We start from the raw sequence: 21,885 nt of genomic DNA on the forward strand, positions 1-21,885 counted from the left end.
CTATTCCTATATGTCCCCCCTTCCCTCTCATCCAGAAGGTCCTGCTGAAAACTCAGCTGGACAAACCAAAAATCTTGCTGGTGACCCCCTATTGGCCAAGGCAACATTGGTTCCCCATTCTTCTATCTCTTGCCAAGGGCAGTCACCACAAGTTGCCTCGCAAAGTGGACCTTATCACACAACAGAAGGGATCTCTCATCCATCCTCATCTGCAGACCCTCAGCCTTACCCTATGGGTGATGAACTTCTGATCCCTTTCGGACACCTTTACTCAAAGGACGTACTATCTGTCCTGCAGGAGGCCAGGAAACCTACTACCGGGAGATCCTATTTATCAAAGTGTAAAAGGTTCTCCAGCTGGTGTCTTCAAAGGCAACTAGACCCCTTCCAGGTGGCTGTACCTCTAGTTCTAGCCTGTGTTTGTGGCCTCCTAAAATCAGAACTTTTGTAGTCTTCTGTGAAAGTCCATTTGTCAGCCATTTCAGCCTGCTTTACCTATGGATCCACCCCTATTATCGAGATTGGAGTTGAAACTTTTTCACATAAGACCACTGAGGAAACCTATCCCTCCTCCTTGGGGCCTGAACTTTGTTCTAGAGAAACTTCTTACTGCCCCCTTTGAGCCTGCAGCTTCTGCCACTTTAAAGATGTGCACCTGTAAGACACTCTTGCTAGTAGCCCTTGCTTCAGCTAGAAGAGTCCCTGAGCTGCAAGCACTCATGGCTACTCCACCATACACTGTTTCACAGGGACAGGGTTTTTCTTCGTACTAACCCTTCCTTCATGCCCATTGTGGTCAACGAAATGTCCCTTAACCAATGTAGATTGCCAGGCACTCAGTATTACTACTGCTGCACAGGTTAAAATAGCACTGTCCAAGGCCAAGAATACAGCTTCTATGGGACCTGACAATATCCCTGGCTGTGTTCTACATGAACTGCAGCGCGAACTGGCACCTCACATGTGTGCCCTGTTCAGTCACAGCCTCACCTCAGGCTTTGTCTCTACCGAATGGTGCACTGCTACAGTCATCCCTCTCCACAAAGGAGGAGCAACTACAGACCCTGGGAACTATCGCACCATTAGCCTGACAAGTCTGATATGCAGAGCTATGGAACACATCATCATGGACCTTTTAAAAAAGATATAGGGAACCTCCAAACTCTGGATCCCACACAGTTTGGTTTTATGAAGTGTAGCTCATGCCTGGTTGACTTCTTTGAGTCAGTCACCAGAGCTGTGGATGAAGGCAAGGTGGTTTATACAGCCTACCTTGATCTAGCCAAGGCCTTTGATGCCATTCCCCACTCTGGAGTCCTAGAAAAACTCACTAAGCTAGGCATCAGCCCCTATATCACTAGGTGGGTTTCTTACTGGCTCACAGAACCCACAGTGTGAAAGTAGCTGACACCAAGTCAGACTGTCGACCAGTCATGAGTGGAGTCCCACAGGGTTCGGTATCTACTTCCCTGAAGTTCAGGCCAACATGAAGGGACTCTGGTTGACAACGTTTGCAGACGATTACAAGTTGGGAGCCATAATTAACTCCCTAAGTGATGTTAACATCCTACAGAAAGGCCTCAGTGAGACCAATGACTGGTGTCAGAACCATGGCCTTAAGCTCAATGCCAAAAAATGTCGTCATCCCCTTTGAGAAAAACCCGCTTCCCATGAATTACAACATTGATGGTAGTCCACTGAACACAGAAGGCATCATAAGAGATCTGGAAACACAGGTTGACAGCAACCTCTCTTTTGATCACCACATTGCCACTGTGTTGAGAAAGTCCTTCTGTGTAGCACCTTTCATTACTAAGGGTTTTGCATCCAGGAAGAAAGAAGTCATTTTCTCCCTTTACTCTTCCCTCATTAGGCCAGTTGTAGAGTACAATGCCCCATTTGGCATGTACCTCACTAGACCCCTACAACAACTGGAGAGGCCGTAAAAGTACCTCACAAAGAGGATCTTAGGCCTTAAACACTTGTCCTATATGGACAGACTCAAAAAAACTCCCAACTATTCTCTCTCTCATATCTCTTACTTATTTGGTGCTCTCTGCTTGACTTACAAAGCCATGTCTGACCCATCTCTGTTAGAAGTGCTACATTTAAAGAAATCCCAATCCCTCCGCACTGCACACTCCAGAGACCTCAACCTCATTACCACAATCAACAGAACAAGCTGGAGGGACAGGTGTATAACCCAGAGACTGCCCATGCTATGGAATAGACTTCCCACACATGTCATGCAGAGCCCCTCACTGGTCCTCTTCAAGAGAAATCTTGATGAGTGGATGGGAAATAGAAAATTCACCCCGGGGAATCACTCCAGTGGCTCTACTTGACAGAGGCACTGGGAACTATGGTCGGGTGGCACAATGCCAGGGTAATCCTATGAGCTAGGCTTGTAAAGGCTCCAGGGCCATTCGCCTAGTACACACCTATGAACCCATGAAAACTATATTCTTCTGTTACTCTTTCCATGGTAAAGAGTTACCACACACAGCAAAAGCCCACTGCACTAGAACAGTGGTTTCTTTAGGGGCATTTCTCAAAGGCATGGATACAGCCACTATCCTGGAGGCAGCAACATGGCTCTCTGTACACACCTTCACCAACCACTAAAAATTGGACAAAATCTCCAAAGCCAGGGCAGGATTTGCAAGAGCCATCCTCCATGGATTCCTGGAGGATGTTACCTCTTCCTCCACCCTTTTCTCTACATGAGCTGTGGTACTTTCCCACATACTGCAACATGAAAATAGAAAGACATAGACTAGTTGTGTAAAATCTTACCATAACCATAGATGTCCTTCTCTTCCATGTTGCAGTATTCCTTCCCTCCCTCCCTCCCCCCTAGAAGGTCTTTTCCCTGTGTAGATGGCATCCTTCCTTTATCCTTACTGTTGTCCGACTGGGTAGTCACTTCTGACGTCTAAGTGCAGACGTCACATTTATGGCCCTGCATGTGTTCCACACACCTGACAGCAACCAGGCTTCAGCTTTGGTAGATGAGCCGGACATTCGGGTTGGCTGAGGCGGAGGATCCCTCATGCGAGAATACTGCAACATGGAAGAGAAGGACATCTGTGGCTGTGGTAAGATTTTTTACAACTAATCTTTCAGACTGTCCCTGATTCCCAAGGAAGGGGTGGCTCTTGGAGACCAGGCCTGAGCTTAGTAAGCAGAACTTGTTGACTGCATTAAATTTGATTTTAGTTTTAACAGGTGCTATTATTTTGTCACTAAAGTTAACTTTGGGCCTTCCTGACTTGGATCTTGACTGAGAATTGCAGAGCAGAATTTATGAAATACCTTACACACGTTTAAAGCATAGGCCATCTGCGGAACCTACTCCATGTGGCTGTTAGCATCGACTGAGGTACTAATATAGTTTGGAAAGTGAATCACAGTTCATGAAGCTTGCTTTCATTGACCTACCTTCCAAGTGTAAGGTAAGAAGTAAGATTTTTCTGAAGTGGACAAGGCTATTGAAGCTTCTGTTAGGTGGTTTAATTTACCAGTGAAAATCGTAAAGATTTTGTTCCATATTACTGTTGCAGGATTTGTTACAATAGGGTTACCTGCCAAGGGTAGCCCAACATCCAGTGAGTACACAAAGCCTTAAGTTGAAATAGGGATGTTGTGCATCTCACGTATGCTTCCCTGCTCATGGCATAAAGATGACGTACTGACTTAACTTCTTCAGATCTTCTTTGCCACCAGCCCGAACACCATCTTCGATTGTCGGTGTGAGCGTTATGTCTACGCGTTTGTGTTGGAACATCAACAGTCTCTCAAGCCAGGACTTCCTTTTCAGTCTCCAGTCCCCTCTCAGGAACTCTCTTCCTATGACTTGGACATGGGGTGGGGAGCTTGTTCCTCCGGAACAACAAATACAAGCAATCCAAAAACTGAAGACACCAGCGAGCCAGTCATCATCTTCTTTCTGCTGTTCCCATTAGGGGTCGCCACAGCAGATCACCTGTTTCCATTTCTTCCTGTCCTCTGCATCTTGCTCTGTCACACCAACCATCTGCATGTCCTCTCTCATCACATCCATAAACATTATCTTAGGCCTTCCTCTTTTCCTGTTACCTGGTAGCTTAATCCTTAGCATCTTTTTCTCAATATACTCAGTATCCCTCCTCAGCACATGTCCAAACCAACGTAATCGTGCCTCTCTGGCTTTGTCTCCAAACTGTCCAACCTGGGCTGACCCTCTAATATACTTATTCCTAATCCTGTCCACCCTCGTCACACCCAGTGCAAATCTTAACATCTTTAATTCTGCCACATCCAGCTCAAACTCCTGCCTTTTTGTCAATGCCACTGTCTCCAACCCATATAACATAGCTGGTCTCACTACCCTCTTGTAGACATTCCCTTTCACTCTTACAGGTACTCATCTGTCACAAATCACTCCTGACACTCTTCTCCACCCACTCCATCCTGCCTGTACTCTCTTCTTCACCTCTCTTCCACACTCACCGTTACTCCGAACTATTGACCCCAAGTATTTAAACTCATCCACCTTCGCCACCTCTACTCCTATCCTCCCTCTCATTCACACACATATATTCTGTATTAGTCCTGCTGACCTTCATTCCTCTTCCCTCTAGAGCATATCTCTATCTCTCCAGGGTCTCCTCCACCTATTCCCTACTCTCACTACAGATCACAATGTCATCTGCAAACATCATAGTCCACGGGGACGCCGGTCTGATATAGTCTGTCAACCTGTCCATCACCATTGAAAATAAGAAAGGGCTCAGAGCTGATCCTTGATGTAACCCAATCTCCACCTTAAACGCATCCGTCACTTCCACCGCAGACCTCACCGCTGTCATACTGCCCTCGTACATATCCTGTACCACTCTTACATACTTTGGCACTTCTGACTTCCTCATACAATACCACAACTCCTCTCTAGGCACCCTGTCATATGCTTTCTCTTAAGTCTACAAATCTCTGTACTTCTCCATCAACACTCTCAGAGCAAAGATCGTATCTGTAGTGCTCTTTCCCGGCATGAAACAATACTGCTGATCACTAATCATCATGTTCCTTCTTAACCTTGCTTCCACTACTCTTTCCCATAACTTCATGCTGTGACTGATCAATTTAATCCCTCTGTAGTTACTACAGCTCTGCACATCACCCTTATTCTTAAAAATCGGTACCAAAACACTTTTTCTCAATTCCTCAGGCATCCTCTCACTTTCCAAGATTTCATTAAACAATCTGGTTAAAAACTCCACTGCCATTTCACCTAACACCTCCATGCTTCCACAGGTATGTCATCTGGGCCAACAGCCTTTCCATTCTTCATTCTCTTCATAGCTATCCTTACTTCCTCCTTGCTAATCCATTGTACTAGTGAGCCAGTGATGAGTTTAAAAATGTATTAGTAATGAACCAACAAGATTGTGCTTTTGTCAGTCTATAACCAAGACTTCATCAGAATCTAAAAGTTCAGCAAACTCTACAATATTTAAATAGTAAAAAAAAAAAAAAATCACATGACCACCACATCAGTTAACAGAAGCAAATTTGTTAACCCTATGTTGTCAAGCAGAAAAGAAGGTAGTTGTTAGAACACAAGGTGCAGAGTTTACAGTTTGTATGATTTTGAACGCAGTACACTACTGATTTGAAATACATTCATTAAGGCCAGGGGGCACACAACCATTCAACCTTAGTTGCCACATCATTCCTCTGTGTTCAATAAGATCTTCCCATGGCCCCAAAATCCAATCCAAAAAGTAAAGAATGATCAGGGTCCATTTCCACTTACTTGTATAAAGAGTTTTTAACATTCTTATTCCTTATGTCTAGATTGTACTCGTAAATATGCACTTTAAATCTCCGTTTGGTTTTTCCCACATAAAAACACAAACTTTGAATACATGTTGACACTTATACTAAACCTTGTGAATTGCAGAATTGCAAGTGCAGTGAAATGAAGTGATCAACTTGTGGGTCCCTACCACTAGTGTGTTACCCTCAAAAATAAATTTGCATTGGTTGCAGAGTCCACATTTGTAGGTTCCACACCTCTTGGCTGAATTTGCAGCCAATTTTTCACTGCCTTCCGACAGTTTTTTCAAGTTCTTCCCTGTCCTATATACTATATATGGTCTAGAACCAAACTTCTCAAAATATTTCCCTTAACAAGAAAATATTTTCCATTTCTTACATGGTACGTTACCAGTTGCATCACTGTCCACAGTGTAGGTTGTGACAAATGCCTTGCTATAATATTTAGTATTGTTACCTGTAGCGTATCTGTCATTAACATCCTCTATAATCTGTGTAGTGGAACCCCTAAAAAGAGGGTTTCTATTAGAAAACTGAACGCTTGAAATGTCGAATGTCATATGGTCGACACCATATGATTGACATTTCAAGAGTTTGAAGGTTGAATTTAACGGCGCCGTACGGTGCAGAATGGGAGAATTTCCCTTTATGCAACGTTAAGGTAAGTTTTTATATATATATTCAGTCTTTCAAACTTCGACCATATGTTGTCGGAACATATGGGATTCGAAGTTTTGAAAGTTTGAATATATAATATAGACCGTAAAAAGAGGTAGGATGGGACCTTCTAACCTTTTAGTACTAACCTCACTACGAATTCTAACAATCAGCTGCAGTGGGTATCCTCTTGCCTGGAACATGTCAAGAAGTTTACTTGCTTGCTCAAACATATTGTCGTCATCAGAAATCGTTTTAGCCCGATGAACAAATTGTCCTTTTACCACCCCTTTCTTAACATGCCAACGGTGGCAACTTGTGTAATGCAAGAGGGCATTTGAATAGTGATGTTTCCTATAAATGTTAGCAGTAAGCCTCTCCTTAACATGATCTTTGGCTATTGGCACATCTAGGTAACTAATGCTTTCAGTGCTGTTAAAATAAGTAAATTTCAAAAACAAGGTAGTGGAATTCAAATACTTTACCAAGTCAATTGCTTCTTCATTCATTTCCTCTGCTAAAAATTATCATCCAAAAATCTGGCATAGATTTTTAATGCCTGTATTTTTGGGTTACTCAGTATGTACTGTTTTTTCCCCACTGCACCATGCTTATATTAGCATACAGGTGTGGGGGGGGCACAGGCCGCCCCATTGCTACTCCTTTTTTCTGCTTAAAATACTGCCCTTCAATATAAACAAAGTTGTAGTCTAAAATTATTTCCATCAATGTGACTAAAACTTCATTCTCATCAAACGAATATGTTCTTAAATCCACTAGAAATTCCCTAAACAATTCAAGACCATGTTGTTGGGGAATGACATTAAATAAACGAAAAACATCTCCTGTTACAAAACATAATGCTTTTGAATAGTTAACTGCACTAAGTTTTGTCAAAAAATCCCAAGAGTCCTTACAGAGGCGATGGTATCTTGCTAAACAATGTTTAAGCTTCAAATCCACTTATTTTGCCATGGCATTTACCTTAGAAGTATTTGCATTAACAGTTGGCCTCATAGGAGGATCCCTCAAATCTTTATGAAGCTTTGGAATGCCAAATATGGTGGGCACTATAGGATATTTCACTTTAAGGAAACTCAGCATTTCCCCATCTATTTGCCCTTGGTCAAACATGTCTTGCAAGAAAAAAATCTATTTTCCTGTATGCCACATGAATATAATTTTGTGTGGTTTCTTCATGCGTATCATCATCAGTAATGTGGACAAACATTTTGTTAAAATAGTCTTGAATATACATTACCCCCCCCCCCCCAGTCAGGTTTCATAACCCGTATGTTTTTATCTTGACAAAGCAATGTTAACAATTTATTTTCAGTCACACTCAAGTTGTAAGTATGGTCTTGGCAATTTCTGATCTCAAAATCACATAATTTCTCAAATAAAACTAAAGGAAGAACAGGTTAAAAGTGCCAGCTCTTTTTAACACATAACTTACATTTTCATGGTTAAACATGCATAAAAAAATAAGCTTTCTGATGAAAAATTTCAAGTCCCAACAAAACGCTGTCTGTTTTAGCTCCACAAGTAGGGACAAAAGTGTAGCCTCTACTCAATACAGGTACACCTTTTTGCCTCCCCTCTGCACAACTTCCTCTCTCTGCACCAAAGTCTTGCATCTTCTGGCTTGGAAGGTGGACTCCTCTCTTTTTCTTGGAAGGGGATGCATCTCTGTCTTCCCTTCCTTTACTCTCATTCCAAGGGTAATGTTCAGGATAGAGTGGGACTTTCCCAAAGTCTTGTTGGTGACTCCTTTTTGGCACAGACAGAATTGGTTTCCTCTTCTCCACTTAGCCGAGGGCAAACACCACAAGTTACATCACAGGGTGGACTTACTTGTACAAGACAAAAGAGGTCTGTCATCCATCCCCACCTGGCCTTTTTTCAACTGACGCTGTGAGTGATAGGGTTTTGATCCCTTTTAGGTACCTTTTCTCTGAGGACATGCTTCGGTTTCTGCAGGAGGCCTGGAAACCCACTGAAATCTCATTTATTCAAATGGAAGAGATTTTCTGTTTGGTGTCCTGCTCATAACCTGGACCCACTTTCTGTGGAAGAGTCTTTGGTTCTTTTATTTGCGTGAATAGCTCAATGCTGTGTTGGCATACTCTTCAGTTAAAGCCCATCTTTCAGCTTGTCTGCCTTTGACCCCTCCCTTGACTTCTAAATTTGAAGTCAAGCAATTTCTTAAAGGCTTGATAAACAAGACTTCATCAGATAAACACAATCCACATTACTTGGTCCTTACGTATCTTGTGCAGTTAAAACCAATCAAAGTTTTAAAGGCATACTATCACTGAAAATTCTTCCATAAAAAACACTACCGTTTTTATATTTTATATTATGTATCACAATCACATAAAATATATTACTGAAATCTTATTTAACATTAATTTAGTTAAAAAACGTATTAAACAATTTTCATAATAAACTCAAAATAAAAAGAAAATGAAAACAAAAACCATCAATGACAGTTTGCAAGAAACCATAAACCTTTGACAAAATGCCTTACTAGATGCCTATACATCTTCTGCTCTTGCTATGAACACAGGTTTGATGATAATATATTTGTTTAAACCTGGGGGAAAATTGGATCTCAGTCTTAACTGCTATTTAAGTTCTTTATTCAATAACAAATTTTTAACATCTCCCCCCTGGTGTTCATTCTAACCATGTCAATGATGCCAAATTTAAAACCTTTAAAATCAATACATATCACAGAATGCTTGTAGAGTGCACTAGTCTCTTTTTTTAGTTTTAATGTCGTATGAATGTTCATACATTCTGTCCTTCAAAGCCCTCTCGGTTTTCCCAACATAGAAAGCTAGACAGTTTGTACATGTAGGTAAATATACAATCATCTTTGTGTTACAATTGCCCTTGCAATATTTCACTTTACTGTCCAATCCATTTTGTAAAATAATGCTATCTTCTTTGTAAATGTTTGAACATTGCCTGCAATTGCCACAATTGGTTGTAGCCTTCCTTGCACTACAATGAGATTTGTGCATCTGTTCAAACACTCTTAAAATTCATTCCAGTTTTGTAGGTAAAAATAGGTTCTGTACCCACTACTTTGAATAGTTCCTTATTGGTTTTGAGTAGACTCCAATTTCTTCTAATAATGTCTGTGAACATGCCTGAAAATCCATTAAACTCAGTTATGCATGCTCTTTGAAATGTTTTACTGTTTTCCCTTTTCTTATCCACAAAATCACTAGGTAGACCTATTGAGGGTTTATATCTACCACCCAGTCTCCTTTGACTTTGTCAATAACCCTATGTACCTCCTCTTCAGGGTAACCCCTTTCTATGAACATAGTACTTAAATTATGCATTTCTTTATAAAATTCCTCCTTCTCTGAGGTCATCCTGGCTATACGGACACCCTGACCTTTAACGAGGCTAAGCTTTTGAGCCATAGGGTGATTGCTATTAAAGTGCAGATAACTATTGCACCAGGTCTCTTTCCTATAAATTTTCGACTGAAAACCATCCGAAATTAACAAAATGGTAGTGTCTAAATAGTTGATGCTAAAATAGTTCCATTCATATGTGAATTTAAAATATGCAGAACTATTGTTCAGAAACTCAATGAAAGAAACCATTAGTTCTTTACTTTCATCACAAAGGATAAAAATATCATCCAAAAATCATACGTACAATCTTATAAATTTATAAAAGGGACCATTGAATATGTAGCATTGTTCCCACTGCAGCATAACTAAATTGGCATATATGGGAGCACATGCTGCCCCCATAGCAACACCATTGGTTTGCTGATAATATTCACCCTGAATTCCAATAAAATTATAGTCTAAGACTAACTCCGTTAACTCAAGGATTAACTGAATCTGGTCATTGGGTAATGTGGAATGTTTGTACATGCTATCACTAAACATTTGATGCCCCTCCAATCTAGGTATACTGGTAAATAAATCTTTGACGTCAGTGGTAAGGAAGCTCATATTTTCTTTCCATTTGTCCCGTGTTAATTTACCTAAAAAATCCCATGAATCCTTAATAAGGTGGTCCATCTTCAAAGGGATTTCCTTAGTCCAGTAGTCCACATATACTGCTAAAGGGTGTGTTTTTGAATTTTTAGCCAAAACTATGGGTCTGAGAGGAGGGTTTTTCACACATTTGTGAACCTTAGTTATCCCGAAAATGTTCGGGATAATAGGATGGATTTGCTTCAAAAAGTTGCAAGTTTTTCCATCTATCCTGTTCTCAATCAAATACTCCTCCAGTAGGGAATCTATCCTGCTATAAGCTATCATTATTTCATTTCTAGAGACTGATGTATACGTGTTAGTGTCCAATAAAATATTGGTAATAGCATTGTTGTATTCCTCTGATCTGTAGAGAACAATCCCACCTCCTTTATCAGGCTTCATAATCCGCATGTCTGGGTTACTTCTCAGTTTTTCCAACAACATTATTTCCCCATTATTTAAGTTGTGCCCCTCACCTTTCTTTTTACTTTTATTATAAACCTCTTCAGTTACATAGTTCTCAAATAACAACAAAACTGGATGCAAAGGGGGATTAAATATGCTCTTTCTACATGGCCCCTTAATAATACTATTTTCATCCAAACTTCCGTCTTTATGTATCATTCCTAAGTTCAGTTTCCTAAGTTACAGTTTCAAATTGATAAGTGTATTTGCTACATCTCCATAATAAGTTGTTACAAATTTAAAACCTTTTGAAAAAAGGTTAAAATGTTCTTTTTCCAAATGTAGGTTGGTGTAATTAAAGATTTTGAAGCCTTTGTACACAAATACCTTATTCTATGTGTTAGGTACGATTATTTCCCTCTCCTCCCTACCTTTTTCCATCCCTGCTGGTGTATAGGATGTATGGGAAAATGACCTGAATCTGAGTTGCTTCTGGACTTGCTTGCTAACCTCTCCGATCTTCTCACCCCTAAAATATGAGAATCATGTTCCGGAAAGTCCAGTTCATCCAACCTTTTGGATAAAGTATGTCCTAAACAGTCATCCCTGACATGTCCAACTACATTATCACCAACATTAATGTTCCCTTTGTAGTTCTTAACAAGATTGTTTTCTTTATTGTAAGGCCATGGATATGCTGTATGCTCTGCATATTGATGCTTCTCTTAAAGACTTATTTTGTTTCCTGAGAAAAATTGTTTCCACCCTTTTGTTAACTCTACTCAAGATTTTCGTGTATAGTTGTTCATACTCACTAAACAGTAAATCATTTAAAATATTATCATTAAGTTTTTCTACTTCACATTTCAACGTCACTAAAGCAGACTCATTGTACATTATCATTTTGTTAGAGTCCCAACCCACATTCATTCAAAAACACTTGGAAGTCTTTAACTATAGTATCAGTATAATTGATACCAAGGGGATATCTATATAACCTTAACCCCTGTGGAACCACCTTAGAATCTATACAACAATTCAAATAACCATTATCCATTTTCAAACATTTCAGTTTGAATAACTTTTTTTCAAACATATAAATCATATCTTTTAACATGGGTAGCCTGTCGTCTCGACCAGCCACACTAGCACCACCCGAAACAGTAGAACCACAATCAAACTTTAAATTTTTTAATAAAACATCATGAAATGAAATTGTCTCTTTGTTTTGTATATTCAAGTCACTATGAACCACATTGTTCCTATTCAAAGAGTGTGCATTAATAAAATTGCGACTACTGAAAAAGTCGCCTTGATGAAAAGTACCTTTAAAGCCAACGGGTCCTCGGTTGGCACCCTGCACAGCTCCCGAAGTATCAGTCCCATTAATTTGAGTAGGCAAATCATTGTTTTACTGTAGGACCCTCGGAAACGGGCCGGAAACAACAGTAGATTCCACCAAAGCGTTCCTTCCCCCAACACGGTTCTTGTTCGTACCTGAGCATGGAGAAGACATCACCGGCACTTCCCTGGAATGTCTACCAATTGGATAACCCAAATTTGAATGTGTGGCGGCACCAAAATCATCTTTCTGAGTAAACAACTCCACCAACCACGTGAGCTCACCCTTCAAGGCAGACACTTCGTCCCTAACCTTCCGGAGCTCATTTTGGGTGGCTACAACTTTGTCCATATCGAACACCTCATCGTCAGCAGCAATGAGGGTAGAATCTCCAGATCTGGGATCCATATCCTACTCAATTCCACCAGCAAAAACTGGAAAGACAAACGGCACCACTTCTGGCCAGACCTCGAAAGAACTGAATAACCAAAAATATATAAATACTAATTGAATAGACTTCAACCAAATTAAATAGAAGTCCTAAACCCAAAGTGGTAGCCGAAAGTTTTATTTGTTATAACATAAAATGAGCGCTTTCGTCTTGATAAACGAGACTTCATCAGATAAACACAATCCACTTTACTTGGTTCTTATATATCTTGTGTAGTTAAAACCAATCAAAGTTTTAAAGGCATACTATCACTGAAAATTCTTCCATGAAAAAACACTACAGTTTTTATATTTTATATTATGTATCACAATCACGTAAAATATATTACTGAAATCTTATTTAACATTAATTTAGTTAAAAACCATACCAAACAATTTTCATAATAAACGCAAAATAAAAAGAAAATGAAAACAAAACCATCAATGTCACTTTGCAAGAAACCATAAACCTTTGACAAAATGCCTTACTAGATGCCTATACATCCCCTGCTCTTGCTATTAACACAGGTTTGATGGTAATATATTCGTTTAAACCCGGGGGAAAATTGGATCGCAGTCTTAACTGCCATTTAAGTTCTTTATTCAATAACAAATTTTTAACATCTCCCCCCCGGTGTTCATTCTAACCATGTCAATGATGCCAAATTTAAAACCTTTAAAATCAATACATATCACAGAATGCTTGTAGTGTGCACTAGTCTCTCTTTTAGTTTTAATGTTGTATGAATGTTCGTACATTCTGTCCTTGAAAGCCCTCTCGGTTTTCCCAATATAGAAAGCTGGACAGTTTGTACATGTAGCTAAATATACAGTCATCTTTGTGTTACAATTGCCCTTGCAATATTTCACTTTACTGTCCAACCCATTTTGTAAATTAATGCTATCTTCTTTATAAATGTTTGAACATTCCCTGCAATTGCCACAATTGGTTGTAGCCTTCCTTGCACTACAATGAGATTTGTGCATATGTTCAAGCACTCTTAAAATTCATTCCAGTTTTGTAGTTAAAAATAGGTTCTGTACCCACTACTTTGAATAGTTCCTTATTGGTTTTGAGTAGACTCCAATTTCTTCTAATAATGTCCGTGAACATCTTGAAAATCCATTAAACTCAATTATACATGGTCTTTGAAATGTTTTACTGTTTTCCCTTTTCTTATCCACAAAATCACTAGGTAGACCTATCAAGGGTTTACGTCTACCACCCCAGCCTCCTTTGACTTTGTCAATAACCATATGTACCTCCTCTTCAGGGTAACCCCTTTCTATAAACATAATACTTAAATTATGCACTTCTTTATAAAATTCCTCTTTCTCTGAGGTCATCCTGGCTATACGGATAGCCTGACCTTTAACGAGGCTAAGCTTTTGAGCCATAGGGTGCTTGCTATTAAAATGTAGATGATTATTGCACCAGGTCTCTCTCCTATAAATTTTTGACTGAAAACCATCCGAAGTTAACAAAATGGTAGTGTCTAAATAGTTGATGCTGGAATTGTTCCATTCATATGTGAATTTAAAATATGCAGAACTATTGTTCAGAAACTCAATGAAAGAAACCATTAGTTCTTTACTTTTTGTACCTTGCTGTCGGTTTTGTGCTAGATTTAATCAACGCACTATTAAACGTCGGTGCATTTTTGCTTCTAAATATTTTGGCTCATGATTTAACTATCCAGAAATGACGTTGGTTAGCAATCCTACTACTGTAATACCTAAAAAAAAAAACGTAAAGAAAAAGACAGGCCGTCGAGGTCCAAAACTGATGGTGACGCTTCTCCTAAGCCAGTCGCTAGTTTGCCGGTACTCAGGCGCTTTCGCAGCCCCTGATGCTCGCTACTTTTGATTCGCAGGCCTCTACTGAGACCCTTTTGGAGTTCAGCATGCTGCGAGATGCTTTAAGTATTGAACCCACGGATGTCTCTACCTTAGATGGGTCCGGAGCCGCTGTACAGGCACCGGCTTCTGTGGGTGTTTCCAGGCCTAAAGATTTGTATATTAAACCAACACCATCTTCAAAACTAAGGCCAAAATCTACTTCTAAGTCTAAAAAAACAATGCTTGGGCCACGTGTGCAGGCTCCTATGCCTAAAAAACAAATGATCAAAATTGCTGAAGTTTTAATTACCTTGATCAGGGGTAGCCAACCCCCTCCTGCTAAGAGGCCTAGGCAAGACATTGATTATGTATCTTCTGATCAGGATTCTGATTCTTCTACTGAACAGGATTTATCTATACCTACTTATGTGGACTCTGACACAGAAGATTCCATTCCTTCTGCTTTTCCCCTTGAGGATTTCTCTTTTGGGGAAACTTTACATACCTTAAGGGAACATTTCCACTGGGAAAGTCAGGATTGTTCTAGACATTGTTGATGTTTTTTCAGAATCTAGTATGACTCCTGATTCTCTGCCTCTGGCTCCAAGTAAGCCAGACAGATACAGGGTTCCTGACTCCCACAAATTCCTTTTCAAAAATCCTACTGCTGATCCTGAAACCATTTCTCAGGGTCCCAAGGGCATTAAGGCCTCTACTGCTAAAAATCCTACCCCTTCTGATAGGGATACCAGGGCGCTGGACAGATTGGGTTAGAAGGTTTACACTTCTGCAACCTTGGCAATCAGGGCTTTAAACAGTCAATTTCATATACTTAAATATCAACAGCATATTATGGGACTACTTAAACAGAAAATTATGTTGATTTCTGACTGTCTGGAAAATAAAGATTTTCAGGATTTTATTACATTCAGCTGAACAAGTTGGAAAACATACTTTGCAATGTGGTTTTGATTCCTTGGAGGCCTCTTGCAGGGCTGCAGTAACTGGATCTGTGCTAGAAGGCATGCTTGGCTCAAAGAGCAAACTCTGCCTGATCATGTTAAAGCAAAATTGTTGGATGCTTCTTTACAACAGGACCGTCTCTTTGGTAATAAGGCAGAAGTGTTAAAAAAAGATTGAAGATAAAGCAAAATCTATGCAACCTGAGATAGATTTCTTACAAGTGCAGCCTCCATGATTTAGCAGGCACTGGCCGCCTAAGAACTGGTTCTTTCCAGTCCCTTCGAGAGCCGCTCAAGTCAAATCCAGACATTCCAAAGGCTCCAGGTTTCAGTCACAAGGATCTTTTAGAACAAAACAATGGGGTGCCTCCACCTCCAAGTCTGGAAACAACAAGGCACCTCCCTATGGTAAACAGTCTCAATGACATCCCTCTACAATCACCAAGCACTTATCTTTTAGACGTCCCTTTGTGGAGAAAACTGGCACTTCATGCACGAAACTGGCAACTTATTACCCAGGACAAATGGGTTCTAAATATAGTATAGTTAAACTCTTGATGAAACTGCAAAAATATCTTCAAAAACACACTTAAATGCCAAAATTTAGTATATAATTTAATTTATATATATTTTCCTCCCCATTTGGGGGGCACCTGACATCTGGGGCAAGAAAAACTGATGTAATGGCGTCGGCTGCATGTTTTATACCCCTGACGACCTGACGTCATGGAAGAAGGGACAGCAACCGATGCAGGACCCAAGACTTTGTTAGTCAGGCCAACTGAGTGCAACCTGCCAGCAGATTACCCAAATGTAATGACTGTAACAGTGAATACACTCTTAACATCTACATTTATGGTAAGTGTACACAACTGTACTTTATGAATACTGTGACAGTGATATGAAAGGACATAGTACAGTTGTGTAAAATCTTACTGTAAGAGTAGATGTGGTATTGTTCACTGCAGTATTCACCCCCCCTCCCTCATTCCCCTTTTTCTTTTTCCCTCTGGATGCTCATGTTTCTGTTTTACTCATTGGGATATAATTCCTCTTGGGGCTTTTCATTTCTGAGGGAGGTACATCTGTATGTCACCTTTATGCCCTACTCCATGAGTGGCGGGACATATGTGTAATGTACAACATCCATATTTCAACCTAAGGCTTTGGTATACTTGCCGGATGTTGGGCTATCCTTATCAGGGAATCCCTATTGTAATGAATACTGCAACAGTGAAGAGAAGGACATCTGCTGTTAAGGTAAGATTTTACATAACTGTACTTTCATCTGGGCAGCATTATTCCTTTTGGTCTACCTGAATACTGTTTGGTTGAAGGAAATAGAAAACTGCTGAAGACTATGAATTTCCTTCTTCATTTGCTGAACTGCTGATTGTTCTCTTGATAAGCATCCTTTAATTTGGGGGGCATATAATCGCTCACTTTATTATATGTCAAGTGAAAGCTTTTCAGGCATCCTCCTCTAAATGTGTACTTCTACATTTTTGTTCTCAGGAATGGTATAAGGAGCTGGAAGCACTTATAAAAGACCTTAAAGACAAGCATGGGAATTTCAGAAAACGTCTTGATCCAAAGAGCGAAGCTGGAGTTGCTTTAAGCCGTGTAAAGGCTGTATATGGTAGTATTGCTGAAGTTGAGCAACTAAAACAGATCCAGGATGTTACAAAGTTCCTGGGGAAGACGCATCACATCACAGAAAAAAAGGTATGTGCTTTTTTGGCTTGCCTAGTTTGCATGTATTACTTTTCTGAAGCTCAATTACAAGTGTACATCTTAGATTTAGCATACTAATGACTCAGAATTAAGAGATTAATGGTCTAGATGCTGCTTTAGTCCTGCCATTGGGGTTGACAAGCTCATTTCAGAAAGAGAAAACAAGGCAGATAAGTTAGGCATGCAACATTAGAACAGAACCAGTAAGGTACTTCGTGTTATATGTACCCACATAACATTTGTGATCTGAAGTTGTTTTCATTTGATCTTGGGAATACAGATCCAGTACAAATCCGACTCGGACATATTTTCCAGCATTGGATCCAAGCTTCTCCCCTACCCATAATGCCCCTGTCTTCCTCCTCCCCTCTGATCTTGTTTGCTGCGCTTCCAGTCAGCATCGTTGTCTGTTGTTCCAAGTTCCTGGTAAGTGAATTTAATATTTTTTCTGGCCTTCTCTTTTCTAACTCGTTTAGCCCTTTATACCCTACCCTTCTTGCTCTGACTTCAGTTCTGTAATCCAAAAAAAAAAGCTCCTTTCCTTTTTTTCTTTTCCTCTTACCTTTCCCTATCGTGTGTGTGTGTGTGTGTGTGTGTGTGTGTGTGTGTGTGTGTGTGTATGTGTATGAGCGCACATGTGGTCCTTTACCATGGCAGAGACCCCCTAATCCAGCAGGGTTTCAGAAATGCACAGTATGTTGCCATAAGCTCCCCCCCCTTCAGATGGCCACACTCTGTATGGGTTTTGTCTGGGAGTCCCATGCCTAGACACCTCCTGCTCGATCTGCGAGGGCTTCAACCCCCACGCGACTTGATCGACAGGAGGAACATTTCGATCTTAAAGGGCCTCCTTCCTGCACCTTCCGCTGAGGCTTCTGCTTTTTCCTCTGCCCCAGCCTCTGGGACTTCCCACCAAGAGGGCCGAGACAGGGAGAAGCACCAACAAAAAGAGTGTGATAGGCCCAGGAAGCGGTCCTCTGACCTTGCTTCCTCGGCTGAGCCCCCGACTGTCTCACCGGCTTCCAGCCTGGGCTCCCCTCTGCTCCAGTCGCCACGCTTTTCTCTGGAGCCGGAAGTCTCTTGGGGCTGATCCCCTTTATTGGCCTTTCCCTGGCACCTCTGCAGGCCCATATCCATGGCTTCCTCTGTCCGGTCCACCAGCAGTCTTTATGAAGCAGAGGTGGACAGGATGATGTGGAATTTCATCCAGACCCAGATCAAGATGGGAGTCTTGCCTGCTCCCTCCCCCTCCAGGGCTTGGGAGCATGCAGTCAGCCTTTGTTAAAATTGCTTCTTTTCCGATCCAACCTCTGGCTTAGGAGTCCTTGGGTGTGAGGCCTCTCAGTGTCGAGGGGATGGTGCTGATTGTACTAGGTATCTCTAGCCTGACAATTGCCCTGAGTGGTTCAGCTCAGACTAGTTCGGAGCAGTCTGGCTCTCTGAGGTGTAGCCTCAACGTTGGATCCAAAGGGGTGGTGTCTGCTTTGAGGTTTTCTGAGTTGACACTTCCACTTAGAGTCTCGGATCCGGCTCCCCCATTGTATCAGAGGGTTACAGATCCGGCCTTGGTCCCATCTTCCAGGATTCATTCTCCCTCTGCTTTTGATGCTATTGTCCTTTGAGTCCATCCTGGCTCCCTCTCCTTCTGGTCTGGATTCCACCATCCTACCCCTCAGGGGACAGCCTGTTGCCTCTCTGCCCCAGGAAGTTTCCCCTTGAGAATGACCAGAAGTTTGAGTCCTCCCCAGAGACCCCCCACTGAGGAGTTCCCTTGGAAACATACATGTAAAAGGAGGCACTTAGACTCCACGCTGGAGTCCCTCACACAAGACACTGACTTAGAGGAAGCGGAGGGTTTGCCTCTGCTCCCCCCGATGATGTTTCCGTTTAAAACATCATGGAAATCCTACACCAGTGTGGTGGGTGGTCTGTCCAAAAACCCAACCCAGATATGTCTCTCCACTCCACTCCGTTCAGGCACTGCCTCTGTGTAGCCAGGGTTCTCATTCTCAAGACTGCCCACCAGCTGGGCATAACTGTAAATCTCAACAAGTCCCTATTGGATCCAGTTCAAGTTCTAGACTTCATTGAGGCTTGGTTAGGTACACTCTTAGCAAGATTTTTCTACAGACTTCAGTCCCTCAGACATCATGTGTTGTGCATTGTTCAGACCCAGCATTCCCCTGTGGAGTTGGTTCTTCGAGCTTTGGGGTCCATGGTGGCCACGATCCCTCTGATCCCCACTGCTCATCTGCATATGAGGGTTCTCCAATGGACCCTTGCAGTCCAGTGGTCCTTGCTAGATCTGCCGTTATCTCTTCCAGTTCGTTTGTCTTGGGCCTGCAGGGATTCACTTCTCTGGTGGCTTCAATTCCCAGACCTTTTTCTGGATCGCCCATTTATCCTTCCCACCCCAATGACCACGGACACCTCCCTACTTGGGGAGGGGGGGCATTGCATGGGAAGGACAATCCAAGGCATGTGGTCTTCCCTGGAGACCCATCTGCATATCAGCATCTTGGAGATGAGGGCGGTGCAGTTGACGTTGCAAGCTCTTTATGCCCATCTTCCCCAAGGGACCTTTGCAATCCAGACGGAAAACATGTGGCTCTGTAGCTCAGGGGTTAGAGCACTGGTCTCGTAAGCCAGGGGTCATGAGTTCAAATCTCAAGGGTTGGGAGGGTGGCCTAATGGTTAAGGTGTTTGCCTTACAAGCAGAAGGTGTGAGGTTTGAATCTCACAAGGGATAATTGGCTAGGCTTAAAATGGTTTGCAAGGGCAGTTAGCTTAGTACTAATCTATGAACCTATGTCTGTAGTCTGGTACATCAACAAACGGGGGAACCAGGTTTTATCCCTTTTGTCCTGAAGCCATGTGTGGGAATGGGCGATCTCCACCGACCGTTTTCTGGTGGCAACACACAATCCGGGGAGGTCCAACATTCTGGCAGACAGGCTTTACAGATCTATTCTGATGGCGTATGAGTGGTCTCTAAATCCTTCAGTAGTGGAGCAGATCTCTCTAAAGTGGGGTCGGCTTTGCTGCGATCTTTGCCTTTCCTTCCAATGCGAAGTGCAGTGAGTGTTCCACTCTGAACCCCCCCTCTGGGAGAGTCCTCCAGAAATGCTCTAGTTCATACTTGGCCCTCCGGTCTTCTGTATGCTTATCCTCCACTCCCTCTGATTCCGGAATATGTACAGAAAGCTCGATGGCTGAGGAGCTTAGTGATTCTCATTGCACCCTTCTGGCCTCACCAAGGTTGGTTCCCCTCTCTGTGGTCTCATACAGTGTGTCCTTCTCGGACATTCGATCCGGTTCCAGATCTGATCTCGCATCCCTCAGGGATCCCACACCCAGATCTAGTCAGTGTAAAGCTTACAGCTTGGCTGCTCCAGTTCCAGTGATAGTTAAGACTCCCGGGCTGTCTTCTCCGGTTAAGAAGATTTTGGTAGCTGCTCACAAATCTTACATCAGCAAGGTTTGTTCCAGTAAGTGGAAACGTTTCTTGATATGGGCGTCTCAGCATGATTTGGACCCCTTCAATGCTCCTGTCACTCCATTTTGGAATTTCTGGCAGATATTTTTCATCCGTGTGCTAGTTTTTCTACAGTAAAGGTTCAGCTGGCAGCTGTCTCCAGTTTTCATATAGGAGGTAATTCAGCTTTCCTAGCTTCTTCCCAGCTTTGTAAAGCCTTTTTGAAAGGTACCTTTTAACTTGGGCCTCCAGTCAAGGACCCTAGGCCCCCTTGGGATCTTACTCTAGTTCTACGGGCCTTGGTCTCCTCCTCCTTTGAATCAGTAGCTGCAGTGGATTTACAGTTCCTGTCTTGGAAGACAGCTTTTCTTGTTGCTATTACCTCGGCTAAAAGAGTGTTGGAGATTCAGGCCTCATCTGTCAAGCCCCCTTCTATGGTTTTTCATAAAGACAGGGTTACCTTACAGACCAACCCTTCCTTCCAAAAAAGGCTTCAAAATCTAACATTAACAAGGTCATCGGTCTTCCTGTTTTATTTTCGAACTTCCAAAATAAGGGAGAGTATACACTGCATTTGCTTGATATTCTTAGGTAATTACATGTATATTTGCATAGAACAAAGTCCTTTTGTTAAGTATGATCAGCTTTTTGTTTCCTTTTCTAAGCCTTTCTTAGGGAAACCTGTGTCCAAGGTAATCATTGCTCATTGGATCTCTCAATGCATAGCTCTGGCCTATATAGCCAAAGGATTATTTCGACCAGGTCCGGTCAAGGTGCATTCTACCAGGTCTGTGGCTACTTCAACGGCCTTTTGGTCTAGGGTTTCTTTGGATGACATTTGCTCTGCAGCTACTTGGGCATCATTGCACACGTTTATTTCGCATTATATGTTGGATCTCCTGTCCAGAGGTAGGGCATCCTTTCCACTGTGCTCCAGAATATCCTTCCATGAGGACTTCCCAGGGTCTTTTAGTAGCTGGGGACTCTGTCCCACAAGTTGAAGATCAAGTGAAAATAACTTCAGATAAAAAAGTTATGTACTCACCATACCTCTCAACCTGTTAACATAAAAAGTCTGGACAAAGGCCCATGAAAAATAGGTACAAATCTGTATGCTGATTAACTTAACATTTGCATGCATAATTATGTACCCCCCACCCACTCCGGTGGAATTGTGGGATACCAACTCTCAAATACAAACTGAAGAAC

At 41.8% G+C, this 21,885-nt stretch overlaps 1 protein-coding gene across 2 annotated transcripts in view; it reads left to right on the top strand.

Annotated features, from left to right (window-relative positions):
• LOC122798813 overlaps positions 1-21,885 on the top strand; it is a 2,048,867-nt gene that overhangs the window by 292,093 nt on the left and 1,734,889 nt on the right. For both annotated transcript variants that reach the window (XM_044067935.1, XM_044067936.1), the window contains exon 4: positions 16,983-17,192. In XM_044067935.1, the coding sequence (XP_043923870.1) occupies positions 16,983-17,192 (210 nt within the window). The remainder of the gene's footprint in view (positions 1-16,982; positions 17,193-21,885) is intronic.

The sequence above is a fragment of the Protopterus annectens genome, chromosome 3.part1 (genome assembly GCF_019279795.1).
Source record: "Protopterus annectens isolate FY-2018-M chromosome 3.part1, PAN1.0, whole genome shotgun sequence".
Lineage (NCBI taxonomy): Eukaryota > Metazoa > Chordata > Ceratodontiformes > Protopteridae > Protopterus > Protopterus annectens.